This window comes from Antechinus flavipes, chromosome 2, assembly GCF_016432865.1.
Source record: "Antechinus flavipes isolate AdamAnt ecotype Samford, QLD, Australia chromosome 2, AdamAnt_v2, whole genome shotgun sequence".
In the NCBI taxonomy this organism is placed as follows: domain Eukaryota; kingdom Metazoa; phylum Chordata; class Mammalia; order Dasyuromorphia; family Dasyuridae; genus Antechinus; species Antechinus flavipes.
In genome coordinates, this window is record NC_067399.1 from 159,836,950 (window position 1) to 159,858,006 (window position 21,057).

The following is a 21,057-nucleotide window of genomic DNA, read 5'->3' on the forward strand; positions in this document are numbered from 1 at the left end:
ACAGGTCACATACCCCATCCCACCACCCCCACCACCTCAATCTCATTCTTGGTTTAAAAAAAAAAAAATTTACAAGTATAAGACTTTACATTTAATCCTAGTGAATTTCTCCTAGTGAGATTCAGTCAAGAGAAAGAATGGCAAAATGGACAGAAAGCTGGTCTTGGAACCAAGAAAATCAGGAAGCACAGAGTTCAAGTTCTGACTTGATGGATATGGATTCAAGTTATAACAGATACTAGCTGTGTGACTGTGGCTAAATCATTTAACCTCTTATAGCTCTAGTCCAGTGGTATTAAACTCAAATAGAAATGTATCCTTACAGGGCATACAGTGACTTAGAAAATCTGACATTATTAACATAAATAATTAACATTATTATGTTGTACTGTATTAGTATTTATTTTGTTAAACATTTCCCAATTGCATTTAAAGTGGTTCCCATGGAAAGCCCTTATTTTGACACGTACTCAAACCAATTCTTTAAGCATGTCAGTTACATAGAAAGATGCTGACCTACATTGATAAAGGGAGTTTTCTTACCTGTGAGTACCTTGTATCAATGAAATCAGAGGACCTATTCCTATAGTTACCTAAGAATCTGTCATTATTCTACCCTGTAAAGATCTTTAGGGACACTGATTGTCATATAGTGAGTTAGCTCTGCCTCCAGGCTTTGTGTTATCAGCAAATTAAATAAGCATGCTTTCTATGCTTTTAAATAGGTCATTGATGAAAATGCTAAACAATACAGAACTAAGCATGGATCCCTAGAAAATTGCACTGCAGACATAATTCCAGATCAATGTTATACAGGCAAAGAAAAAAAGGCTCATATATTTTCCATGTTTCTGACATGGTTAACTTCATCTTGAAAAATATCCTTCATTTACTACAACATAAGGAGACATACCTCTATTGTCCTTATACTTTAAAAATCTTTCCAATGTTGTCTTTGCTATTCAATTTCTCAGACAGTCTTACTTGTAGAAATACAGATTTACAGGCCAAAAAAGCCAAAACTAATAGAAAATAAACATGGTTTCCTAAAGACAAACTTTAGCCTTCAAGATCTGAAAAGAGGTTCTGCTTCCTAAAAGGAGTATTCTCTTGCAACACATTTGTCTGTGTTGTGTTTTCCTGTAATAAACTTCTACTGGTCTATTGTAAGCAAGGAGTAGTCAGTCTTCTTACACAATGATATACTCTCTGAGTCCAATTTGTCTAGTCTGTACTAAATACAAACAAGTTTACCATTTTCTGACCACAATTCTTTCAGTTTTTTCCAAAAAGAACAACATGAATTGCCTGGGTAAACTATATCACCAGAATTCCTCTGAACTTCTAGTTTGATATTCTGTCAAAAAAAGAAAATACAACTTCACAAGTATAAGACTTTATATTTAACCCTAGTAAAAATCTCCTAAGAAGAGTAAAATGTGACTGTTTTTCCTAAAGCTATGGTGAGTCTTTGTAATCACCAATCTTTTTTCTACATGCTTACTAATAAACATCTTTTATGATCCATTCTAAAATTTTCTAAGGAATCAAGTCAAGCTTACAAACCTATGGTTTGCAGCCTCTATCCATTTTCTTTTTTAAACAATAAGAACATCTGCCCTCCTCACTATTATGACAGCTGTACCATTCCTCATGATTTTTCAACTATAGTTAATATTTGGCTCATTAATCACATCAGAGCATCAGTTTTTTTCAGTACCCAAGTATGTAGTTCATCTAAATAAGATGACTTGAATTCAATATTGGCAGTTAGGTGTTTTCTTATTCTCCTTGAAGTGACCATGGGTACCAACTCCCTAGTAGCTAATTTTGTTATTCTTTCCTAAATGACATCTCCAAGGCTGAAAAAATAAAAGCAAAATAAAAATTCATAAACTTTGTCTATTTCTGTTGCCAACTAATCTCTCTAAGCCTTAGTTTCCTTATCTGTTAAGTAGGAATAAAATAGTATCTACTCCACAGGGTTTTTCCAACGATAAAATAATACATTTAAAGCATTCTACAAAACTTAAAGCTCTATATAGATGTGACCTATCATCATCACTGTTGTTGCTGTTCCCATTGACAGCAGTCCTAACTTTTCTTTGATCCTCCTCTTTCTAGCAGTACTAACAAAAATAACAACAAATATTTAATAAGGAAGGATGAGAGGAGGAATTGACTATTAATGTATATGTATCCTTAGGGAAGCTGTTCAGTCATTTTTTAAAATAATATCTGACTTCAGAGACTCTCTTTGGGGTTTTCTTAAAAGAGACACTGAAGTGGTTTACCATTAACTTCTCCAGCTTATTTTATAGATGAGGAAACTGAGTCAAATAGGGTTAGGTGATTGGCCCAGGGTGACACAGCTAGTAATTGTCTAAGATCAGACTGAATGCAGAAAGAGGAGTCTTCCTGACTGCAGGCCTGGCTCTACCCACTGCACCACCTAGCTGCCCCTGAGAGATCATGCACAGCAATTTCTTGAACTATCAAGAATAGGAGAAACTCCCAAGATTTGTTGTCTCAGAGGATAACCATACACTTTAGATGATTTATGTCAGAGGAAATCTAAACAACCCTGCTAAAGATTACAAAGACTTATGCAAGAAACTGGAAGCTTGAGGGGACCAACAGGGTTTTTAATCACTGCTGCTAATAAAGCAAGATTACCAACAACTCGAAAACAAGAAAAAGTTTAACCATAATCAAGGTAATTATAGTTTGTTCTCAGTCCTAAAATATTAGTCAATCACAGTTATTAAATTCCTCTATGTATCAGCGGCTTTGCTAGATGTTAAGGATAACACTAAAGATGTGAACCTGGATGACTAGAAATATGCACAGCTCTCCGATTTATTAAACTGAAGAAAAGAATTTTATAGTCACTGTTTTCTTCTGAATACACAGAAAACTCCTTTACTAGTACCTTTTCTCAGTTTCAAAAAGAAACATTGTTTTCTGTGACAAACAGCACATTAATAATGTCCCCAAGACAGTTACTAGCTATCTTTCTTTTTTTTTTTTTGAGATGGCTTGATTTTGTAAGTTATAACAATAGTTGCTTTCTATATGGTATTCAAAACTAAAAAAGTCTCAGTTATGCGGTGCTTTTATGAGATTCAAAATAACTGAATTTAGGCTTTGCTTTATTTTTACATTATACACACACACACATATATATATATATATAAATAGAGGATATATATCCTCTATAGCAAAGTAACATTTCAAAATAACATTTTTATAATGAGAGGTAGTAATCTAATCTCTCAGGTCATTATAGTTACAATGATCTAACCTTTATATAGTGCTTACTATTTTCCAGACCCTGTGCTAAGCTCTCCACAACTATTTTTTCAGTTGATGGTCACAACAACCCTGAAAGGTAGATGTTATTAGCCCAATTCTACTGATGAAAAAAGTGAGGCAAATAGAGATTAAATGTTGTTACACTTAAGCTAATAAGTGTCTGAGGCAAGATTTGAATTAAGGACTTCCTGACTTCAGGCCTAGTTTATCTACTACACCACCTAGCTGTCCTTGAAAAATAAACATGAGAGTTTAGACTGAACATAATGCAAAATGGGAGCTATCAACAATTCCTGAATAAGACAATAACAGGGCAAAAACTTTATCTTAAAAAGATTATCTTGAGAAGAGTATGCAGACTGGAGTTGCAAGAAACTAGAGGCAGAAAGACAAATGATGAACCAATTGCAGTAATACAGACTTGAAGATCTAGGAGCCTAAACTAGAATAATGAAAATGAAGAGTAGAAGACAATAAAGAAAGCAAAATGTGCTCTTTTTATTTCAAAAATTCAAGTCATTAAATACTTATTAAATCCCCACTATGTGCAAAGCACAGAAACTGAAGGTACAAAGTTAAAAAAAAATGACAACATTCACTTAATAGTAAAAGGGCTTATATTTCATAAAGGAGATAAAATATGTGCACAAATAGGTCGAATTGAAAGATATAATTGAATTTATAGCTGAAGAACTTCAGATAAGTTAAAATAAATAGAACCTCTCATTTTATAGAGAAGAAAATTGTGAATAAGTGACAAACCAAGAATAGATAGACAATAACTATCCAAGGAAGTATTTGAACCTAGGTCTCCTGTGGCACAATGAAAAGGGTCTTAGAATTGAATTGTGGCTTACTTATCTTAAGCCTCCATTTCCTCAACTGAAGAAAAAGAAAGAACAAAGGAAGGAAGGAAGGAAGGGAGGGAGGGAGGGAGGGAGGAAAGGAAGAAGGGAGGAAGGGAGGGAGAGGGACTGTGGAAGATTAGAGTCAATAACTCCTAAGATTTCCTCCTGCTTTAAACCTAACATTCTTTCTTTTACTCCAAAGTCAAAGGAAAAAACCCAAGGCTGAGGATGGAGATTAAATTCTATTTGGTTAAAGGAGATAAGGAAAAGCTTCATGGCAAAAGTGGTGTCTAAAATGGATAGGGACAGAAGAAAAGTATTTCTATAAATAGGGATGCGGATGGAATGCATCCTAAGCACAAAGATTGATCTGCATGAGCACAAAGAGGTGAAAGGTAAGATCAAAAAGCAACAAAAACAGCAGTTTTCCTGAAATGGGTAATATATAAAAGGATGCAGAATGAGGTAAGACGAGGATATATACCTGAAAACAGTATTTTCTTGATCACGGTTCTCTTTCAGAAGAAACATCTCCCTCTGCCCCACTGCTAGCACTGGGATCATCTTTGCGAGAGACATTTCTTTCCTTACTTGACTCAGAAGGTCCTTTTGCTCTGGTTTTTTCCTTTCTCTGTTGCTGTTTTTCAAGTTTTGAAAGCTGGGGAGGGAAAGGAAAATATATTTGTATATATTTTACACATATATACATATGCAACATATGAATTTGTCTTCAAAAATACAACATAACCTCAGTCAGAAGCAAGTACCCCAACAGGGATTAAACTATAGCAAAATAATATTAATCATGACTCATTTTAAATAGCTCAGTCCCAGAATCACAGAATTTTAGAGTTGAAAGGGTTCGGAGAGGCCATCTTGTCCAATCCAGATCCGATCTGCTGATAACATACACCTATACTTGCTTTTCTTTGAAGACTCAATAATTAAGATACCATGAAATATACTATGTATGTTTTAAAGTATACTATGGAATTTTCTTCTATGGAAGATCTTAAAAAAAAAAAAACACATAGCAATCCAAAAGAGTTCACTTCTCTCAAATAGATAAATTATATGGTTTCTTTAATCAACTTTTCATAATTTTTTTTAAAAGAATGATGGCAAATTTTAATTTTTTAGGGAATCTTGTCTAAGTTTATTTCTTAAATGATATACATATAAAGGAATTTTGTATGCATAAAGTACTAAAAATATGAAAGTTATTTTATATAGAAAGAAAACCAATCAGATTTCAGTCATTTTTTTTATTTGTTTGTTTCCAAAAATATAACTTGGCAAAAGATGCTTAAAGTAGCCTAAAAATAATGGTTTGGATTTACATAGTAATCTGTAATTTATATAAAGTCCTTTTCATATAACTAATTCTCTAAGGTAAGGCATCAATCACACTCAGAATTATTGATCCCTAGGCTTCAATCATCATCTTATTAATCTTCACTATTCTGAAAAGGTATATCAAGAGAAAATGTTATTATTCCCATATTATTTTGGGGAGAAACAGAAGTATGCTATGGTAATGAAGGCCTGCTCAGCAAGTCAGCAATAAAGCAGAAAAAAGTTGTAAAAGTCTCTTAATCTTTAGTCATGCCTTTAGTAAATGATTTCTCTTGAATCAAATGTTTACTTAAAAAGATAATGTACAGATTTTCCCCAATCATATGGTTGTGAATTTTTTTTTATTCTTATTAGGAACATGCCAAAGTATGGCATTGTTTTTGTACTATTTTAATTTAGCTTTTAGCTCTCAAATTGGTCTGCTCTACATATGAGCAAAATCTAATTAGAGTGAGAAGAAAATAACTAAAGGAAAATGCAAGACCTGAATTTTTATAGATTATAATACAGATGGAAATTTGAGCCAATTCCTTTTTAAGATTCCAAAGAAGTCTTTTACTATATAAGTTAGATCTTATATATATATATAATAGTAGCCATTTAAGGCTACTATTATTTTTTAAAGACTACAAGGCATTAATTATTGCTGAAACTGACTACATCTGTACTGTAGTCTCATTGCTGTAAGAAGATAAATTATTCATGGCATAGTGAGAGTCAGGAACTTCCAAATTAATTTCCTTAATTGAGGACATTAACTATTAGACATAGAACATTTTCTTATTCTTTTGGCCACCTCTGCCACTTTCAGTTTTACAGAGCACAGAGAACTTAAGGGGCTTGCCCAGAATTGCATAGCCAATATGTTCAAAGGTGAGACTTAAGCTTTATCTTCCTGACTTTAAGGCTGACACACTAACCACTACACACATAACCCTGCCTCTCAATGCATTCCATATATTGGCCAATCCATATCTTTGGTTTTAAATAAAGTCTTGACTTTATATGAATTACATTTCCCCATGCCACCATTTCTTCATTTTAAAGATAAACTTTAATTAATATATATTACTCTTAATGAAATGCAATTACATTATACTGCTATCAAGTTATAACCAATAAAAATTTAAATGATTTAATATACATATAAATATATAAGCATTATTTGTAATTAACAATAAATGAAGCAATATTTAATAAAATTATTCTATCTCACAGATCAAGTTACTCAAACTCTTTGTAGATCCATATCCTCAAGTCAAAAAGGTTAATCAGTGAATATTAGATTATAAGTGAGTTTAAAGGAAATCTGCAATTAACACCATTGAGATGAAATAACAGTAAAATCAATACATAATCATTTACCATGATATATGCATTTGGTACTCAACTATAATGTTTGCAATTTCCAGCAAATGTTAATTAATGGCCTATTATATGCAAGGTAATAGGCTAGTAAACAAAAACATAAAAATCATAGAAGAAAGTTCTACCTTCCAGGAATTTACAAATTATTGGAAGATACAACAATTAGAAGCAAAAAAGATTAACAAACAGAAGATAATTTAAGAAAGAAAATAGCACTGGCAGCTAAAATGATTAGGTAAGGCTTCAAGAAAGAGGAAATACCAAATCAATACTTGGAGGAACTAAAGGATTCACAGAAATAGAAGTAAAAAGACGGTGCATCCCACACATGGAAAATAGCCTATGCCAGTAAGTAAGGTTAATTGTAATATAAGGTTAATACACAATACACTGTTGGTGGAATTGTGAACTGATCCAACCATTCTGAAAAGCAATTTGGAACTATGCCCAAAAGGCTATCAAACTGTGCATACTCTTTGATCCTATAGTGTCTCTACTGACCTTGTATCTCAAAGAGATCATAAAAAAGGAAAAAGGACCCACATGTGTAAAATATTTGTAGCAATCTTTTTTGTGGTGGCAAGAAACTGGAACTTGAGTGGTGCCCATATGGTATATGAATGTTATGGAATATTATTATTACATAAGAAATGACCAGCAGAGCTTTGGCAATAAGAGCTGAAAAAGAGATTAAAGGAATTAGAGTAGGCAGTGAGGAAACCAAATTATCACTCTTTGCTGATGATATGATGGTATACTTAGAGAACCCCGGAGATTCTACTAAAAAGTTATTAGAAACAATCCATACCTTTATCAAAGTTGCAGGATACAAAATAAACCAACATAAGTCATCAGCATTCATATATATCACTAACAAAACCCAACAGTTAGAGTTACAAAAAGAAATTCCATTTAAAGTAACTACTGATTGTATAAAATATTTAGGAATCTATCTGCCAAGGGAAAATCAGAAACTTTATGAGCAAAACTACAAAACACTTTCCACACAAATTAAGTCTGATTTAAGCAACTGGAAAAATATTAAATGTTCTTGGATTGGGCGAACAAATATAATAAAGATGACCATACTACCTAAACTAATCTATTTATTTAGTGCTATACCAATCAGACTCCCAAAAAATTATTTTGATGAACTAGAAAAAATAACAACAAAGTTCATATGGAAAAACAAAAGGTCAAGAATTTCAAGGGAATTAATGAAAAAAAAAATCAAATGAAGATGGCCTAGCTGTACCAGATCTAAAATTATATTATAAAGCAGTAGTTACTAAAACCATCTGGTATTGTCTAAGAAATAGACTAGTTGATCAATGGAATAGGTTAGGTCCAAAGGACAAAACAGCCAATAACTTTAATAATCTAGTGTTTGACAAACCCAAAGACCCCAGTTTTTGGGATAAGAACACAGTATTTGACAAAAATTGCTGGGAAAATTGGAAATTAATATGGCAGAAACTAGGCATTGACCCACACTTAACACTGTACACCAAGATAAGGTCAAAATGGGTTCATGACCTAGGCATAAAGAATGAGATTATAAATAAATTGGAAGAGCATAGGATAGTTTACCTCTCAGACCTGTAGAAGAGGAAGGAATTTATGACCAAAGAAGAACTAGAGGATCATTACTGATCACAAAATAGAAAATTTTGATATCAAATTGAAAAGTTTTTGTACAAACAAAACTAATGCAGATAAGATTAGAAGGGAAACAATAAACTGGGAAAACATTTTAACAGTCAAAGGTTCTGATAAAGGCCTCATTTCTAAAATATATGGATAATTGACTCTAACTTATAAGAAATCAAGCCATTGTCCAATTGATAAATGCTCAAAGGATATGAACAGACAATTCTCAGATGAAGGAATTGAAACTATTTCTAGCCATATGAAAAGATGCTCCAACTCATTATTAATCAGAGAAATGCAAATTAAGACAACTCTGAGATACCACTACACACCTGTCAGATTGGCTAGAATGACAGAGAAAGATAATGCGGAATGTTGGAGAGGATGTGGGAAAATTGGGACACTAATACATTGTTGGTGGAATTGTGAATACATCCAACCATTCTGGAGAGCAATTTGAAACAATGCTCAAAAAGTTATCAAACTGTGCATACCCTTTGACCCAGCAGTGTTTCTATTGGACTTATATCACAAAGAAATCTAAAAGAAGGGAAAGGGACCTGTATGTGCACGAATATTTGTGGCAGGTCTCTTTGTAGTGGCCAAAAACTGGAAACTGAGTGGATGCCATCAGTTGGAGAATGGCTGAATAAATTGTGGTATACGAATATTATGGAATATTATTGTTCGGTAAGAAATGACCAGCAGGATGATTTCAGAAAGGCCTGGAGAGACTTACATGAACTGATGCTGAGTGAAATGAGCAGGACTAGATGATCATTATATACTTCCACAACAATACTATATGATCAATTCTGATGGACGTGGCCATCTCCAGCAATGAGATGAACCAAATCAGTTCCAATAGAGCAGTAATGAATTGAACCAGTTATACCCAGCAAAAGAACTCTGGGAGATGACTATGAACCATTACATAGAATTCCCAATCCCTATATTTTTGTCCGCCTACATTTTTGATTTCCTTCACAGGCTAATAGTACACTATTTCAAAGTCCGATTCTTTTTGTACAGCAAAATAACTGTTAGGCCATGTATACTTATATTGTATTTAATTTATACTTTAACATATTTAACATGTATTGGTCAACCTGCCATTGGGGGGAGAAGATGGGGGGAAGAAGGAGGAAAATTGGAACAAAAGGTTTGACAATTGTCAATGCTGTAAAATTACCCATGCATATAACTTGTAAATAAAAAGCTATAATTAAAAAACAAAAAAAGAATATATGTTCCTTGGGAAAAAAAAAAAAAAGAAATGAACAGCAGGATGATTTCAGAGAGATCTGGAGAGATTTACATGAACTGATGCTAAGTGAAGTGAGTAGAACCAATAGAATATTGGACACAGCAAAATTATGTAATTATGTAATAATGATCAACTTTGATGGATAAATAGAGAAAGAGCCATTTGCATCCAGGGAGAGAACTATGGGAACTGAATATGGATCACAACATAGTATTTTAACCTTTTGTTGTTGTTGCTGTTTGCTTTCTTGTTTTTTTTCTCTCTTTTTTTTTTCTTTTTGATCTGATTTTTCTTGTATACCATGATAAATGTGAAAATATGTTTAGAATAATTGCACATGTTTAACCTATATTAGATGGTTTGCTGAAGGGACAGATGGAGAGAGAAAAATTTGGAACACAAGGCTTTGCAAGAGGAATGTTGAAAACAATCTTTGCATGTACTTTGATAAATAAAAAACTAATTTTTAGTAATATAGGATCAATAGTAGTGTGGCAAAATAAGTTGAGAAAGGGAAACTGTAAGCATAGAAGTTATAAAATGCTAGATTGAAAAATTGTAATTTTTTATAGAAACAACCAAGAATACCTGATTTTCTTTTAGATATAAAGATAATATAGTCAAACTTGTGTTTTAGAAAAATTATTTTGGCACCTGTGTGGATAAAGGAATGGAAGGTCAGAGACAAATTAGGTTTGTAAAACTGATAAGGTAAGAAGTTACAGACATGTGAGTGGAGGAAAAAGAAGAGATGCTATGGAGATAGAAGTAACAAGATTTGGAAATTGAATATGAAAATTAAAAAAGTCAAGGATGAGATTAGATGATCCAAAGAGACCTTCAGCAGAAAAAGGGAAATATGGAGTAGAGAACAGTTTAAGTAAAGAGATGAGTTTCATTTTGAATACTGTTAATTTAAGATGCTGACTAAAAATCTGGGACTGGAATTCCATTAGGCTAGGTTGCTAATTAGGCTTTAAAAGAAATTGTGGGAGAGAAGAGATATGAGAAGGCCAACCAAACAAAATATACAGAGCCATTGTGCTGACCTCATTGCTGGATGCCTCTGAAACCTGGACAGCATATCTCAAAAATGCCATTTTTCCATTTGAATTGTCATAGGAAGATTCTGAAGATCACCTGACAAGATAAGTAACAGACACTGAGGTCCTTTCTCAAACTAAACAGTCAAACACTACTGCAAAGAGCACAACTCCAATGAGCCATCCATGTTGTTTGTTCAAATGCCAAGTCTATTCTTGCCAAAAAAGACTATTTTATAGAGAACTCACATTGGGAAAGTGTTAAAATAGTAGCCAGAAAAAGCAATCTCAAGTCTCTCTTGAGAATTTTAGAATTGATGATGTGATATGGATCACCCAGCATAGTATGCCCTCATTAGAGAAGGTGCTGGGCTCTATGAGCAAAGCAGAACTTTAGTAGCTCAAAAGAAACACAAGATGCATAAAGTTAGAGAATCTACCCAAATGTTCATGGGAATTACTTGTGGTAGAGCATCTCAAACTCATATGATTCTACTATGGGGAAGTAATTTTGGTCCTTTTTAGGAACAAAGGACAACAACCAAGACTGGATATTGAGTTATAGGAACACAGAAAGAAAAGTGGCTTAGGAAAACCCACAAGAATGCCTAGGGAAAGCAGGCAAGAGAGAGACAGTGATCCAAAAAAGAAGAATGAGGAGAAGCATCAGTGGGATTATAAGAGAATTATAAGAGAAAGTCTAAAGAAAGAACATTCAGGAAAACCCAGGGCCAACAGGGTTAAGTGACTTGCCAAGGGTGAGACAGCTAGGAAGTGTTTGAGACCTGGTTTGAACTCATGAAGATGAGTCTTCCTGATTCCAAGCTGGGTGCTCCATCCATTGTGCCTCCTAATTGCCCCCCAAACGTGTCTAATTCTCCTTAATTCTTAAAATACCTTCACTAAATCCTTAAACTACTGACCAATCTCTCTCCTCTCTGTCAACCAAAACCTGAAAAATGTGTCTACCCAGTTCCTTCCACTTTCTTTTCTCTCACTTATATCAATCCTGTAACCCATCTTTTGACTTCTTCATCCAACTGGCTGTGTCCTTTTCTCAAATAATACCTTAACCATCCCATCTGATGGTGATCTTTTCCCAATTTTTACCTTCTCTAAACAGACTCTCTATCCTCATGCTTTGGGCTCAGTCCTGTGCCCACTACACTCTCTCTTCCTGTTGACTCACAGATGCATGTGGGTAGCTGCCTTCTCAACTTCAACTGCTTATAGGACACTTCAGACTTTATGTCCCAAAGACATCTCAAATTGACCATGTCTGAAATAGAATTTATCTTCCCCTCTTTTCCAAATATTTCCAGTCTATCGTAATGGCATTAGCTTCCTCACTCCCCATATTCAGCCAGTTGTCAAATCTTGTCATTTCTTCTTCCATAGCATCTTACACACCCAAGCCTCTCTATCTCTAGCACCTTAACTCAAAACCTGGTCACTTCTTACCTAGATTACAGCAATGTCTTAATTGTTCTTCCTGGAACAAATCTAATCCCACCCCAATTTATCCTGCTTCAGCTGCCAAAATTATTTTCCTGAAGGATAAATCTAGCCCTTATTCAATACTCTCCAGTGACTCCTTTTTTCCTCTGTGACTAAATACAACCTTCTCTGTTAAAGATATTCATTTATCCTGCCAGTCTCATTACACATTATCCCCTTCTCTCTTCCTCCCTCCCTTCCTTTCTCTCTCTCTCTCCCTCTCCCTCCCTTTTATTTTTATTTATTCTATATATGCTTATACATGTACACATCCCCATTGTTAAGATTAAAGCTTTTGGAAGGAACAGAATTGGTTCATTAATTATATTTGTATCCCCAGCACCTAGAGCAGTACCTGGCACATGTGAGTACTTAATAAATGTTTGTTAAATGACTACTGGGAATCAGTATAATAGCTTCTACATTCTGTCAATCTTGTTTTCGGAGGTATACATTTCACCAATATGTAGATAATCCTGGACCTCTCCGAGCTGAATTAGAAGCTGACAACTCTAGTCACTATTGATTCATGTAGGTTACTATCTCTCAGAGCAGATGTGCCAGGTCTATAAGCTTAATAAATGCTGACTGACAAAACTGATTCTAGAAGGGAAAGGTAATAATAAGTGGGCAGGTAATATTTCACCCTAGGTATTCAGATACTTTAACCAAAATAAGTTTTGCCTTTTCTTTTCTCCTTCACAACCCTCTCCCCCATTAGTCTCAAATTATTTGCAGGCAAAAGTTAATACCTATATCTCTTACTCAATATATTCATATTACATTATTTCTGTTTAGTTATAATAAAGTATGATGAAGGTTAAATAGATTTTTAAATAAAATGAATTTTCTGTAATCTAAGATATAATTACTGACAGGAGACAGTGTGCCTTTATTGATACAAAACATTTATAAGAGCCATAAGGAAAAAACAATTATTTCCTTTCTTCTGCACTAGGGCCACAGTGGTAGCAATGTCCCATTATACAGAGCATCTATCTGTGACATCAAAGAATTATACTTCCAACATCCAATGGATCTGTAAATTCAGGAATATAAATGCTTTCTCCACTGATTCAAATCATAACTTATCAATGTCTTTCCATTCCAAGTAACTCTTGTCCATATCCTTCCTAGAATTCAGCACAAGGGGGGCAGGTAGTTGGTGTAATAGATGGAGCACCACCTCTGGAGTCAGGAGGATCTGAGTTCAAATCCAGCCTCAGACACTTAACACTTCCTGGTTATGTGACCCTGGGCAAGTCACTTAACCCCAATTGCCCCAGCAAAAAAGAAAAAAAAAAAAAAAAAAAAAAGAATTCAGCACAAGGGGTCCACTCAATGTGTACAAGGACACAGTCTTCCTGATTTCAAAAACACAGCAGTGGAACACTCAGGCTACCACTATATTTCTCTCAACATGTGACCAATCCATTTTAATTTCCTAGCATGAATTTCTTGGATGAAAACTTTTACTCGTGTTCTTTAAAATTCTTCATTGATTATATATTGCACCTAATGCACACTCCATACCACAAGTCTTCCCAGTAGTCTATGCATGATTTATATTTTCAATTATTTGGAGGCTGTGGTGGTATTCCATATCTCACTACTACATAACAGCACTAGCAACAATTTCTTGAAGTCATTCTCTCCCCCCCAATTAATTATGAGTATTATTTATTCACTTGTACTTCCTATCTCTGATCTATCTACTATCTATTACTTTTGTTATTGCAAGTGATAAATATTCTTGATTTTTCCTATAGAGAATCAGGATCAAATTCTTTTGAATGCTATGAATCTCATATAAGAGGGTCCTCAATGGTCTGAGACTTAATATAACCACTATAACATTCTTTGAAAACAGAAGCATTTGGAAGACCTCATCATTCATTAATTGTTATCCTTTTTTTCTGGTTACTTTACACTCAATTTCATCTATCATAGTAGCAAACACTTTTGGTGAAAATGCATTTTCCTATTTTATACCTTGTCAGGTATATATCATTATTGAACAAGGTCATTTCTGCTGTCATATTTTAAAAGTAATAATGAATTATTCTGATGTATTCAGAAGAAATATTTTTGAAAAGTATTTTAAAGCAGCATTTTCATTTACAAAATCATTTTTTTTTCATCCACAAAGAATCTAATTATACTGAGGTCTTTGGGAATGATCTTGTTATATTCTGATCACCTTAAAAGAAGAATGAAAAATTTGGGGAAGAAGAGTATTGGGGGAATATAAGAAAAAATCTTTTTATACAACAGAGAAGTTATGCAGTCAAGATAGTGATAGTGGGTGACAACAGAACATCTGTAATGTAAACTAGATAAATGGGGAAAGGGAGAAGGAGAGGGAGAACAAAAGGGAGAGGGAAAGGAAAGGCCAGAGAGAGGGAAACAACAACAAAAACAGACATGATTATTAAAGATAAACAGGAAAACTAAACCAACCAAATGTCACAGCATCAATATTTTTAAAAGTTAAATGAATGATGGAAATTAACAGTAAAACTAAAATAGGAGGGAGGGGATTATCAATTTAGCCTTCTCAGACATAAATAACTCTTTAAAAAAAAATTTTTTAAGAAATAAAGCTGAATAGAATTTCAGCTAATCCAATTAGATATGATAGACCACTGGAGAATTCTTAATGGGAATAGAAAGTAATAATACTTATTCCAGGCTGTTAAGGCATCCTCATAAAAAAAAAATTGAGCATGTATTGGGGCCAAAAAAGAGAGAGGGGTGGGGTGAGGTGGGGCGGGGGGGGAGAAAACACCTCACAAATAAATGCAGAAAAGCCGAAATATTAAATGTAGCATTACCACTCATAATGCAATAAAAATTACATGGACAAAAAGCCTTTGGAGAAGATTAAAAATTAATTGCAAACTACATAACTCAATCCTAAAGAATAGATGGGTCAATGAACAAATTATAGAAACATCCAATAATATCATTAAAAAGAATGACAGTAATGAGGTAACATACTGAAATATGACCAAAGTAGTACTTAAGGGAAAATTCATACATAAAAGTGAAAAAGCACCTTAAAAAACTAGGCATACAAATTTAAAAAAAAAAAAAAACCTTAAAATATCACTGAATTTAAAACTCCAAAATAAACATCAAAATGAGATCCCAAAAAATCAAAGAGATAATAAAAATGAAGGCAAATAGTAAAAAAAAAAAAAAAGAAAAAAGCTCTATGAGCTTGTTTTACATATATACATCCATATACATATGTACATAAGTATGTATTAGCTTATACTAATCTGATTTAACAAATAAAAAATTATCAATATCAAAAATGAAAAAGTTGAATTCATAATAAAGAGAAATAAAAGAAATTATTAGACTTTATTCTATTCAAGTCTATGCCAATAAAACTGACAATTTTAATGTAATAGATGAATTTATTTACAAAAATATAAATTTCCTATTTTACCAAAATATGAGATAGAATACTTAAATAACCCTATCATAGAAAAAGAAACTGAACAAGACATAAATAAATTTCCAAACAAAAAAGAATCCAGGAATGTTAGATTTATAAGCAAATTCTATCAAACATTTAAATAACAATCCATTTTAATACTACATAAAGAGTTGGAACATATTTTTATTTTATTGTATTAGGAAAATTAGAAACATAATTCATAGCTTTGACATTATAGAACACTCATATCTGTTTTTAAAAAAGGAGAAGCATAGGAATGAATATTCATTTTATTAATGATAAGTATTTTATCTAAAACTAAGAGTTTATCTAAGAGGAAATACAAAAAGATCAATGATAAAGCAAGGATGTTAGTACTGAAAATAGTGATAATCAGAGCAATAAAAATTTTTTTAAAAATTAAAGGGATAAGTATAAGCAAAGAAGAAACAAAATTATCATCTTTTGTAGATGATTTCATGAGTTACTTAGATAACTCATGAAAGTCAGCTAAAAAACAAAATGAAAACAATCAGCAACTTCAGCAAAGTTGAAGGATAAAAATAAGCCCACACAAATTACCCATATTTCTGTATGTTGCCAACAAAACCCATCAGAGAAAATAATTTCCACTTAAAATAATTATATACACAGTATAAAATACTTGGGAATCAAACTGTCAAGATATACAGGAACTATTAAGAACACAATTATAAAATGCTCTAAATCATATAATTAAAGAAATATAAATTAAAATAACTTGGAGTTACCCCCCTCACACTTGCCATACTAGCTAAGATGACACAAAAAGAAAAATGACAAATTCTAGAGAGACTGTAGGAAAACAGGAAAACTAATGCACAACTTGTGCCACTATGAAGTGGTCCAACCATTCTGGAAAGCAATTTGGAATTATGCTCAAAAACTATTAAAGTCATATGTAGACAGATCCTTTGACACAGCAATACTACCACTATGTCTCTATACACTAAAAAGACCAAAGGAAAAAGGAAAAAAGACATATGCATAAATACATTTGTAGCAACTCTTTTTGTGGAGGAAAAGAATTGGAGGCTGAGGGACCATGCATCAATTTGGAAATAGATGAACAACTTTTGTTCTATGAATATGATGGGAAACTGCTGTACCATATAGAAATAATAAAAATTATGATTTCAGAGAAACCAAAGATGACTTACAAGACTGAAACAAAGTGAAATAAACAGAACCAGGAGAATATTTTATACAAAAACAACAATACTATAAAGACAAAGAACTTTGAAAGACTTAGGAATTCTGATTAACACAGTGATCAACCACAATTCCAGTAGACTCATGACAAAACATACTATCACCTTAAGATGAAGAAGTAAACTCAGAGGGCAGATTGAAGTATTTGGTTTTTGACATGGTAATATGGAAAATTTATTTTTAAGTGGAATTGCTTATCTATACATAGTTGTCTAAGTGTAGAGAGCCAGAACTCTGAAGAAGCATACTTGAAACAAGGCGGTAACTGAGAGGAATTAACAAGACAATGGTTATCTACTTTAGCATAGTGATTAATAGTTCTCTAGTTTGGTACATGTACATGTACTGTACAGTATAGTACATGTAATGTACATGTACGTGAATATCTACTTAATATAGTTCTACAAGATTGACCCCTATGATGATGTAATTATAATAGAGTATTATAATTCAAGTATACTTCTCCAGAGTTCTGGCTCTCTACAGATAAGGAAGGATGGGGGAAAAGGAGAGGGAGAATTTGGAACTGATAATAAAATAAAATAAAAAAATTTTAAATGCCTCCAAAGACATTAGGGAATAAAGAGCCTAGTTAGTAAAAAAAAAATCAACATTTCTACTTACATTTATTCATATCCATTGTGTTCTCTATCCTCTATTAAAAAAAACAAACAAATACCAGGGTAATCTTATATTTTCTACAACAGTGCTGGCAAACACAATTAGAACTGAGGACCACTAATAAGAATCCCTGCAGATTGCCAATTGACTTATTATTTAAATGCAATCTTACCTATATTTTATTGAATTTTTCTTTATTTTGTTAAATACTTATCAATTACATTTTAGTCTGATTTGCACAACACTCAAGAGTGTTATGGGCTGGAGGGTTTGGGGCTATATATTTGACCTATCTGCTCTACATTTTTCAGTCAGCTGGGAGATAACAAAGAAAAGAATCTATTGTTGAATACTTCTTGTGAGCAAAAATGGTTTACTATTCAAAATAACTGTCTTTACCATCCCCTGCACAAAGATAAGAATTTAAAGGAAGGCATTCAAATGGTGCTAATTTTTAATACAAAAGGCAAATTATAATTCTAGTTGAAATACTACTGGGATATTTTTTTCCTATTTTTTTTTATTTTAGTAACTTTTTAATTGATAAAACCCACGTCAGGGTAATTTTTTACAGCATTATCCCTTGCATTCACTTCTGTTCTGATTTTTCCCCTTCCTCCCTCCACCCCCTCCCCCAGATGGCAAGCAGTCCTTTACATGTTGAATAGGTTACAGTATATCCTAGATACAATATATGTGTGCAGAACTGAACAGTTTTCTTGTTGCACAGGGAGAATTGAATTCAGAAGGTATAAATAACCCAGGAAGAAAAACAAAAATGCAAGCAGTTTATATTCATTTCCCAGTGTTCTTTCTTTGGGTGTAGCTGCTTCTGTCCATCCTTGATCAATTGAAACTGAATTAGCTCTCTTTATCGAAGAGATCCACTTCCATCAGAATACATCTTCAAACAGTATCGTTATTGAGGTATATAATGATCTCCTGGTTCTGCTCATTTCACTTAGCATCAGTTCATGTAAGTCTCGCCAGTCCTCTCTGTATTCATCCTTCTGGTCATTCCTTACAGAACAATAATATTCTACTGGGATATTTTAAAACACAGGCAGAGGTACACTAAGATGAAATGGTTGTCGAAACTGTGATGAGTTTTTATATTTTTTTAATTCAATTGCTACTATGAAGGATCTAAAAGAATTGTCCACCTATAAACATGTAGACCAACAGATATACATATGGAATAGAAAACCAGTTTTTATTTCAAATACAATTACATATTACTATTTAATTATTAAGCAGAGAGAAGTGAATTTTAACTATGACAATAAAGTCCATTATATAATTTTCAAATTTGTATTTTATTTTCTAAATTATGTCTGAAAGAAAAATCAAAGTTGATTTATACCAGCAAAAATAAAATTACCAGATCTGAAATCCTTATTAGATCCAGAAAATTTATATTTATAATAAATTAGGCTTTCAACATTCATCCTGGACAATCTTATGTTTTGTCCATTTTGTTTTAAAAAAAATTATTCATCATCCTCTGTTCCCTTCCTATTGGACACCATTCTAAATAATTACAATCTATAATGAACATAGTTTGCTTGATCACATCCAAGAAAATCCAGACATAAACCAGTGTAGAATTGCATAATAATACTAATCATCAAGACTGGATTGCATATTTTAAATGCTTTACTATAAAGTAAGACTTTTAGCAGTACCCCTCAAACTGCTCAATGCCCAAAAAAATACCGCTACCATTATTTTAAATATTTCTAAAAGCTTTTAATTTGGGGGCTGTTTTTTGTAGTGGCAAGGAACTGAAAACTAAGTGGTTACCCATCAGTTGAAAATGGCTGAATAAGTTATAGTATATGAATATAATGATATTGATATTCTATAAGAAACAATCAGTGGACTGATTTCTGAAAGACCCAGACAGCTACATAAACTGATGCTAAGTAAAGTGAATAAAACCAAGAGAATACTGCACATAGCAACAAGATTATGTGATGATCAACTCTGATGGGACTTGGCTCTTTTCAACAATGAGGTGATTCAAGCCAATTCCAATAGACTTGTGATAGAGCCATTTGCATCCAGAGAGAACAATAGGGACTGAATGTAGATCACAACATAGTATTTTCACTTTTTGTTGTTGTTGCTGTTATTTGTTTGCTTGATTTTTATCTTTTTTATTTTTTCCCTTTACAATCTGATTTTTCTTGTGCAGCACGCTAAATGTGGACATATGTTTAGAAGAATTGCACATGTTTAATCTGTACTGTATTACTTGCTGTCTAGTAGAGGGGATGCTGGAAAGAGGGAGAAAAATTTAGAACACAAGGTTTTGCAAATATTTTGTGTATATTTTGAACATAAAAAGCTATAATGAAGGGGTCTATAATAACAGATTTCAAACTATACCACAAAGTATCAATTTTCAAATCAAGTTGGGAGTCATTAAAAAAATAGAAATTTGCTCGACTTCATGGGGCAGAACTATGCCATTAGACATAAGTTTGAGAAAGACTAGCTCTCTAGACTAGCTGCTCTACTATTAAGAATGAGAATAATAATTAGCATTTATATGAGCACTTTAAAACTTGCAAAGCACTTTATATGCGTTATCTCATTTGATCTCACAACTTGTGAAGTATGTATTATTAATATCACCATCCCACATAGGAAAAAAATAAAAGGTTCAGTGATTTGCACAGCATCACAGAGCCAATAAGCCATTTGAGGAAGACTGGAATCCAGGTCTAGTACTCAATCCACTGCTTTGTATAATAACTATGTGAAGATATGCAGGAAAGTAGAATCAATTTCTTCTGGGAGTAGTGCATTCCAGTTTAGGAACTTCTAATAGAAAGTTTTTCCTTCAATCAATCTGTCTTTCTCAAACTTATGTCTAATGGCATAGTTCTGCCTGAAGCTGAGCAAAGAAAATTTAGTATTTTCTTCCACATCATGCCCTTCTAAGTCCTCTCTTACAAACCCAAACTCTCTCCAGTTACTTCAGCTGATTCTCATATGGTCTCACTTCTATGTGTTCTTTGGCTGCCCTCTACGTCTCTTCTAATTTTGTCAAATTCGAATGTTCCAAAAGTGAAATACCCAGAACTGAATACAATATAATCTGATCTTAGGAAAGTACAGTGAGACTATCATTTCCCTGTTTTGTCTCTCTTGGTGTGATCTAAGATCTCTTCAGCTATCTCATTCACTGTCATACAATCAAGTTATATTTGGACTAAAAAAAAAAATCTGTATGTACATACGTATATATGTATATATAGATATGCATATTGTATACATATATGGACTTATGTGTAGAGGGCTGAAACTATTGGGTTGATGCACTGAGGTCGGGACTGCTGAGCGCTTGAAGCTAACTACTGATTGGACAATACAATTAGATAATAT

The 21,057-nt window shown here is 33.0% G+C and overlaps 1 protein-coding gene across 1 annotated transcript in view; it reads right to left on the reverse strand.

Annotated features, from left to right (window-relative positions):
- The window catches only part of DTD1 (D-aminoacyl-tRNA deacylase 1), a 157,688-nt gene that overhangs the window by 10,440 nt on the left and 126,191 nt on the right, over positions 1–21,057 (reverse strand). Inside the window, exon 5 of the mRNA XM_051975869.1 lies at positions 4,648–4,821. Coding sequence (XP_051831829.1) covers positions 4,669–4,821 — 153 coding nt within the window. The 3' untranslated portion in view covers positions 4,648–4,668. The remainder of the gene's footprint in view (positions 1–4,647; positions 4,822–21,057) is intronic.